Source organism: Pinus tabuliformis, chromosome 3_1 (assembly GCF_031772625.1).
Source record: "Pinus tabuliformis cultivar Carrire ecotype Pingquan chromosome 3_1, CPIR1, whole genome shotgun sequence".
In the NCBI taxonomy this organism is placed as follows: domain Eukaryota; kingdom Viridiplantae; phylum Streptophyta; class Pinopsida; order Pinales; family Pinaceae; genus Pinus; species Pinus tabuliformis.
In genome coordinates, this window is record NC_142301.1 from 694,440,263 (window position 1) to 694,448,506 (window position 8,244).

At 38.3% G+C, this 8,244-nt stretch overlaps 2 protein-coding genes across 2 annotated transcripts in view; both read left to right on the forward strand.

Annotated features, from left to right (window-relative positions):
• LOC149189034 (leucine-rich repeat receptor-like protein kinase TDR) overlaps positions 1–1,316 on the forward strand; it is a 49,445-nt gene extending 48,129 nt beyond the window's left edge. Inside the window, exons 5-6 of the mRNA XM_089410107.1 lie at positions 866–1,017; positions 1,174–1,316. Coding sequence (XP_089266233.1) covers positions 866–1,017; positions 1,174–1,316 — 295 coding nt within the window. The remainder of the gene's footprint in view (positions 1–865; positions 1,018–1,173) is intronic.
• LOC149189035 (ran-binding protein 1 homolog b-like) lies at positions 867–8,036 on the forward strand. The gene is made up of 6 exons (XM_089413142.1): positions 867–1,017; positions 1,174–1,299; positions 4,221–4,372; positions 4,531–4,656; positions 7,580–7,731; positions 7,888–8,036. The coding sequence occupies exons 3-5, from the start codon at positions 4,330–4,332 to the stop codon at positions 7,636–7,638; spliced, it is 228 nt and encodes a 75-aa protein (XP_089269268.1). The 5' UTR covers positions 867–1,017; positions 1,174–1,299; positions 4,221–4,329; the 3' UTR covers positions 7,639–7,731; positions 7,888–8,036.
• Positions 8,037–8,244: the final 208 nt, after the last annotated feature.

Sequence of the window (8,244 nt, forward strand, 5' to 3'; positions counted from 1 at the left end):
TGCAATTTGCATATATGGAAACTTGTAATTTTTTATTTCTTATTACTTATGATTATGCACTCTACAATTCTGTGACCAGCTGAATGTCAAGCAATTGAACCGCGATTTAAATCCTATTTTTTCAGCAATAAGTACTATACTTTGTCTTTATTTAGTGTAGAGAACCAAGCACTTATTCTACTCATCTATAGAAGGGACAATGGTTGTTTGCCTATGAGGTATAAGGAAATCCTATCAGATGTTTTGTATTTTCGTATGGAATTGAATCATACTCCTGCACACTGTAACATTCATATATATCAACCTGTAGAGGCTTTAATAACACCTGGTATTCTGGTTAGTGATTTTATTGGACCTCATGTGCATATCCTACATGCACAGGATGGACTATTCATATGTTACAGGGTATTATTCTTATTATTTAGGGTGCACATCTTCAGGTGCTCAAGAACGATTACTAGAACAGTCAGTTAATTCTGCAATTTAAAGGATGAAAAAGGAGGTTATAGGAGTCTAGTTTTGGTTCTCATCCACAATGTCACACTAGTCTACCTGGGCATGGTTCTCATGGTTTAATAGTGACTTGAGGAGTCATAATACCACAGATCACTAAACACGAACAGCTAAGGTAGCCCAAGGACAATAGCCATCTTTACACATTAATTAAAAATAGAGTGGGTCTTTACAAAAAAGATATTATATGTGCACTATCTGGTATTGGGATGGCTGGAATTCAGGAGGATTCTGTTCTTACACAGGCAGTAGAGGATCCTGTTCTTAGATTCCATGGGCTCTTAAAATGATCCTAATGCAGTTTCATTGTTTATTAATATTCCCATTCTTTTTTATATGCTTGACCCTGCAGGAAGGCGAAGCTGTACAGGTTTGACAAGGATGGGAATCAATGGAAGGAGCGTGGTGTAGGAACAATAACGTTTCTTAAGCACAAGGATACTACAAAGGTTCGGCTGGTCATGAGGCAATCCAAGACATTGAAAATATGTGCAAACCATTTAAGTATGTAAATTTGTTTGTTTGTTTTTTTTTTGTAATTTCCCCCCTGAGATTGTAATAGCTTATCTTACGTCCAAGTTTTAAGAGGCTTTCTGTGCCGAGAATTTGTGTTGATCCTTATTATCTGGATTATATATATATTTTTTTTTTGCCTTGCAGTTCATTCCCCAATGTCACTTCAGGAGCACGCAGGTAGTGATAAAACTTGGGTCTGGCATGCAACTGATTTCTCAGATGGGGAACTGAAGGAAGAACTCTTCTGCATTCGTCTTGGCTCTGTAGACAGTGAGCACTGCTCTTAGACTCTTCTAATCCTTGTTATGATCTTTTCTTTCTGTCTTGTATTTTTCTTTGATAAAATCAATGTTTGAGTACCTATATTCTTGGATCATTTCATTGAAGGGTTGATTTTTCATATGTTCTTAGGATGCTTTTGTGCAGATTATAGTGGGTTGGTAAGGTATCCCCCTCCCCAAACACCCTATCAGCATAGTTAAGACTTGAGTTTAGGGTGGCTTTAATTATCTCTGGTAATAGCAAATGATACGGAGGATTGTGCATAACCCACCCCCTTTTTGATTCCAATAAGCAGAGGTGGTCACTATGGTAATCCGATTTCAATTTGTAGTTAGAAAATGGGGTCACAACTTTCCATATTTTTTGTTTTGTTTTGTCTTTTTACGTCAAACAATAGTATATTTATTAGAACCATAGTCAACTAAACAAACAGGAAACAATTTATTTGACAGGTGGAAGAAGTGATAGGCTTAGAGCAATTGAATTGTAGGCCATGCTTCTTGACAAATTGATGAACAGATGTCTCCTTACTTGAGATTTAGTTTGGCACCATGGCACCATCCTGTCCATCATTATACACTAATCTTGTCATTATCTTCTTCACTGTGAATGACTGGCCTGTTCCCTGCAAATAGATCTGGGCATAGAGGAGCCAATCCAAGAACAGTAATCTCTAGCACAAGACAATATTAATGATCTAAATACCTAATCCTGAAGCTTGAGTTTGATTTTTCTCTACTGGTTCTGAATCTCTGATTGAGAATCTCCCACTCGTCATTATCAAACCTTCTCCTTCATCATTGGCATCAGTTGCACTACTGAGGTACTTTGGTTGGTTGTCATTGGACTTGAGAGCTTGAAGTTTCAAATGATTATAGTAACAGACAGCCAGAAAAGCCAGTCCACACCCACTCAAGTTTATGACTGTAACCTTTTCATTTATTACAGACAAAGATTATGTTATGAGCAGCCAGTCCTTGACAAGACCAGCAACATTCATAGTCAAGGCTGAAGTCTTTCCTATCAGAAGAAACACTGCAAGATTAAGAGCCAAGGCACAAGCAGAAATGTCATGTAATCCAAATCAAAGGAAGAGACCCTGATTATCAGAAATGGGTATTCTACTAAGGCCCAGGGGGTGCTGAGAAAAACAAGGCAACAAGGAGCAACAAAGATGTGATGGGATTCAACTTAATCCCTTTTGATGTTCGTGTAATTTGTATGAGAACCAATTGGGTAGTATCACATGCAACTGCACTTAACTGGAGAATCACCTCCCATGCATTCATCTTGGCCTCCCCATAAGCTGAAATAGTAACTTCAATGGATATGGCCAACATATTGGCCTCGGGCTCACCTTTATAAGCTTCTTTCCTCAGGGAAACCACAATCAAATACACAGCAATGGGAATTAGAGCTTTCAGCATTTGAAATAATGATACTGAGAGGAAAACATAGGCAGAATTTGAAAACCAGAGACCCAAAGAATACACTTATCAATACTATGGGTTCAACGAGCTTGAAGACTCTTACAATAGCGACAGCCAGTGTTGAGTAGAAGCCCATGTGAATCATGGTGGGACTGATCACACTAAAGTTGTCAAGCAATGGCAACTCCAATGGATATGGCTAACATATTGGCCATGGCGTCACCTTTATAAGATTCTTTCTTCAGGGGAACTGCAATCGAATGCATATCAAATGGGCACAAGAGCTTTCAACATTTGAAATATCGATACTTTGAGAGACATGCACCAAGGGCTACATCATTTAGGATTTGTACTCAGTTTAGGTGTCATATTCAAGGGGAAGTTGTTATGCTTTCCACCACTTCATACATTGTTAGAGTGATGAAACAAAAGAGGCTCCCTCTTGAGGCTAGATTATGTCATTCATATCAGCTGTGTTGTTGATGTCCTAGCTCAGCCAGGTCTTGCCAAAACTCTTTGAGGCTCAAAATTTATTATAAACTGAAATGTCTTCACAAGAATTGACCTCATAAAATGCCATAATCACAAGATATGCCATACATGGCTGTGATTATGGCTCGCAAGACCCTTAGACTTTGAGCAATGAGGCTAGCAACATCACTTATGATTATGCACTCTACAATTCTGTGACCAGCTGAATGTCAAGCAATTGAACCGCGATTTAAATCCTATTTTTTCAGCAATAAGTACTATACTTTATCTTTATTTAATGTAGAGAACCAAGCACTTATTCTACTCATCTATAGAAGGACAATGGTTGTTTGCCTATGAGGTATAAGGAAATCCTATCAGATGTTTTTTATTTTCGTATGGAATTGAATCATACTCCTGCACACTGTAACATTCATATATATCAACCTGTAGAGGCTTTAATAACACCTGGTATTCTGGTTAGTGATTTTATTGGACCTCATGTGCATATCCTACATGCACAGGATGGACTATTCATATGTTACAGGGTATTATTCTTATTATTTAGGGTGCACATCTTCAGGTGCTCAAGAACGATTACTAGAACAGTCAGTTAATTCTGCAATTTAAAGGATGAAAAAGGAGGTTATAGGAGTCTAGTTTTGGTTCTCATCCACAATGTCACACTAGTCTACCTGGGCATGGTTCTCATGGTTTAATAGTGACTTGAGGAGTCATAATACCACAGATCACTAAACACGAACAGCTAAGGTAGCCCAAGGACAATAGCCATCTTTACACATTAATTAAAAATAGAGTGGGTCTTTACAAAAAAGATATTATATGTGCACTATCTGGTATTGGGATGGCTGGAATTCAGGAGGATTCTGTTCTTACACAGGCAGTAGAGGATCCTGTTCTTAGATTCCATGGGCTCTTAAAATGATCCTAATGCAGTTTCATTGTTTATTAATATTCCCATTCTTTTTTATATGCTTGACCCTGCAGGAAGGCGAAGCTGTACAGGTTTGACAAGGATGGGAATCAATGGAAGGAGCGTGGTGTAGGAACAGTAAAGTTTCTTAAGCACAAGGATACTACAAAGGTTCGGCTGGTCATGAGGCAATCCAAGACATTGAAAATATGTGCAAACAATTTAAGTATGTAAATTTGTTTGTTTGTTTTTTTTTTGTAATTTCCCCCCTGAGATTGTAATAGCTTATCTTACGTCCAAGTTTTAAGAGGCTTTCTGTGTCGAGAATTTGTGTTGATCCTTATTATCTGGATTATATTGTTTTTTTTTTTTTTTGCCTTGCAGTTCATTCCCCAATGTCACTTCAGGAGCACGCAGGTAGTGATAAAACTTGGGTCTGGCATGCAACTGATTTCTCAGATGGGGAACTGAAGGAAGAACTCTTCTGCATTCGTCTTGGCTCTGTAGACAGTGAGCACTGCTCTTAGACTCTTCTAATCCTTGTTATGATCTTTTCTTTCTGTCTTGTATTTTTCTTTGATAAAATCAATGTTTGAGTACCTATATTCTTGGATCATTTCATTGAAGGGTTGATTTTGCATATGTTCTTAGGATGCTTTTGTGCAGATTATAGTGGGTTGGTAAGGGATCCCCCTCCCCAAACACACTATCAGCATAGTTAAGACTTGAGTTTAGGGTGGCTTTAATTATCTCTGGTAATAGCAAATGATACGGAGGATTGTGCATAACCCACCCCCTTTTTTATTCCAATAAGAAGAGGTGGTCACTATGGTAATCCGATTTCAATTTGTAGTTAGAAAATGGGGTCACAACTTTCCATATTTTTTGTTTTGTTTTGTCTTTTTACGTCAAACAATAGTATATTTATTAGAACCATAGCCAACTAAACAAACAGGAAACAATTTATTTGACAGGTGGAAGAAGTGATAGGCTTAGAGCAATTGAATTGTAGGCCATGCTTCTTGACAAATTGATGAACAGATGTCTCCTTACTTGAGATTTAGTTTGGCACCATGGCACCATCCTGTCCATCATTATACACTAATCTTGTCATTATCTTCTTCACTGTGAATGACTGGCCTGTTCCCTGCAAATAGATCTGGGCATAGAGGAGCCAATCCAAGAACAGTAATCTCTAGCACAAGACAATATTAATGATCTAAATACCTAATCCTGAAGCTTGAGTTTGATTTTCCTCTACTGGTTCTGAATCTCTGATTGAGAATCTCCCACTCGTCATTATCAAACCTTCTCCTTCATCATTGGCATCAGTTTCACTGCTGAGGTACTTTGGTTGGTTGTCATTGGACTTGAGAGCTTGAAGTTTCAAATGATTATAGTAACAGACAGCCAGAAAAGCCAGTCCACACCCACTCAAGTTTATGACTGTAACCTTTTCATTTATTACAGACAAAGATTATGTTATGAGCAGCCAGTCCTTGACAAGACCAGCAACATTCATAGTCAAGGCTGAAGTCTTTCCTATCAGAAGAAACACTGCAAGATTAAGAGCCAAGGCACAAGCAGAAATGTCATGTAATCCAAATCAAAGGAAGAGACCCTGATTATCAGAAATGGGTATTCTACTAAGGCCCAGGGGGTGCTGGGAAAAACAAGGCAACAAGGAGCAACAAAGATGTGATGGGATTCAACTTAATCCCTTTTGATGTTCGTGGAATTTGTATGAGAACCAATTGGGTAGTCTCACATGCAACTGCACTTAACTCGAGAATCACTTCCCATGCATTCATCTTGGCCTCCCCATAAGCTGAAATAGTAACTCCAATGGATATGGCCAACATATTGGCCTCGGGCTCAACTTTATAAGCTTCTTTCTTTAGGGAAACCACAATCAAATACACAACAATGGGAATTAGAGCTTTCAGCATTTGCAATAATGATACTAAGAGGAAAACATAGGCAAAATTTGAAAACCAGAGACCCAAAGAATACACTTATCAATACTATGGGTTCAACGAGCTTGAAGACTCTTACAATAGCAACAGCCAGTGTTGAGTAGAAGCCCATGTGAATCGTGGTGGGACTGATCACACTAAAGTTGTCAAGCAATGACAACTCCAATGGATATGGCTAACATATTGGCCATGGCCTCACCTTTATAAGATTCTTTCTTCAGGGGAACTGCAATCGAATGCATATCAAATGGGCACAAGAGCTTTCAACATTTGAAATATCGATACTTTGAGAGACATGCACCAAGGGCTGCATCATTTAGGATTTGTACTCAGTTTAGGTGTCATATTCAAGGGGAAGTTGTTATGCTTTCCACCACTTCATACATTGTTAGAGTGATGAAACAAAAGAGGCTCCCTCTTGAGGCTAGATTATGTCATTCATATTAGCTGTGTTGTTGATGTCCTAGCTCAGCCAGGTCTTGCCAAAACTCTGTTGAGGTTCAAAATTTATTATAAACTGAAATGTCTTCACAAGAATTGACCTCATAAAATGCCATAATCACAAGATATGCCATACATGGCTGTGATTATGGCTCGCAAGACCCTTAGACTTTGAGCAATGAGGCTCGCAACATCACTTATGATTATGCACTCTACAATTCTGTGACCAGCTGAATGTCAAGCAAATGAACCGCGATTTAAATCCTATTTTGTCAGCAATAAGTACTATACTTTGTCTTTATTTAGTGTAGAGAACCAAGCACTTATTCTACTCATCTATAGAAGGGACAATGGTTGTTTGCCTATGAGGTATAAGGAAATCCTATCAGATGTTTTGTATTTTCGTATTGAATTGAATCATACTCCTCCACACTGTAACATTCATATATATCAACCTGTAGAGGCTTTAATAACACCTGGTATTCTGGTTAGTGATTTTATTGGACCTCATTTGCATATCCTACATGCACAGGATGGACTATTCATATGTTACAGGGTATTATTCTTATTATTTAGGGTGCACATCTTCAGGTGCTCAAGAACGATTACTAGAACAGTCAGTTAATTCTGCAATTTAAAGGATGAAAAAGGAGGTTATAGGAGTCTAGTTTTGGTTCTCATCCACAATGTCACACTAGTCTGCCTGGGCATGGTTCTCATGGTTTAATAGTGACTTGAGGAGTCATAATACCACAAATCACTAAACACGAACAGCTAAGGTAGCCCAAGGACAATAGCCATCTTTACACATTAATTAAAAATAAAGTGGGTCTTTACAAAAAAGATATTATATGTGCACTATCTGGTATTGGGATGGCTGGAACTCAGGAGGATCCTGTTCTTACACGGGCATTAGAGGATCATGTTCTTAGATGCCATGGGCTCTTAAAATGATCCTAATGCAGTTTCATTGTTTATTAATATTCCCATTCTTTTTTATATGCTTGACCCTGCAGGAAGGCGAAGCTGTACAGGTTTGACAAGGATGGGAATCAATGGAAGGAGCGTGGTGTAGGAACAGTAAAGTTTCTTAAGCACAAGGATACTACAAAGGTTCGACTGGTCATGAGGCAATCCAAGACATTGAAAATATGTGCAAACCATTTAAGTATGTAAATTTGTTTATTTGTTTTTTTTTGTGTAATTTCCCCCCTGAGATTGTAATAGCTTATCTTACGTCCAAGTTTTAAGAGGCTTTCTGTGCCGAGAATTTGTGTTGATCCTTATTATCTGGATTATATTGTTTTTTTTTTTTGCCTTGCAGTTCATTCCCCAATGTCACTTCAGGAGCACGCAGGTAGTGATAAAACTTGGGTCTGGCATGCAACTGATTTCTCAGATGGGGAACTGAAGGAAGAACTCTTCTGCATTCGTCTTGGCTCTGTAGACAGTGAGCACTGTTCTTAGACTCTTCTAATCCTTGTTATGATCTTTTCTTTCTGTCTTGTATTTTTCTTTGATAAAATCTATGTTTGAGTACCTATATCCTTGGATCATTTCATTGAAAGGTTGATTTTGCATATGTTCTTAGGATGCTTTTGTGCAGATTATAGTGGGTTGGTAAGGGATCCCCCTCCCCAAACACCCTATCAGCATAGTTAAGACTTGAGTTTAGGATGGC

Bases quoted from the DNA above. Each gene is read 5' to 3' on its own strand.
- LOC149189035 (XM_089413142.1), top strand. From the start codon at position 4,330: ATGAGGCAATCCAAGACATTGAAAATATGTGCAAACAATTTAA. The intron at 4,373-4,530 runs GTATGTAAATTT...TTTGCCTTGCAG, and splicing joins AATATGTGCAAACAATTTAA to TTCATTCCCCAATGTCACTT. The intron at 4,657-7,579 runs GTGAGCACTGCT...TTGACCCTGCAG, and splicing joins TCGTCTTGGCTCTGTAGACA to GAAGGCGAAGCTGTACAGGT.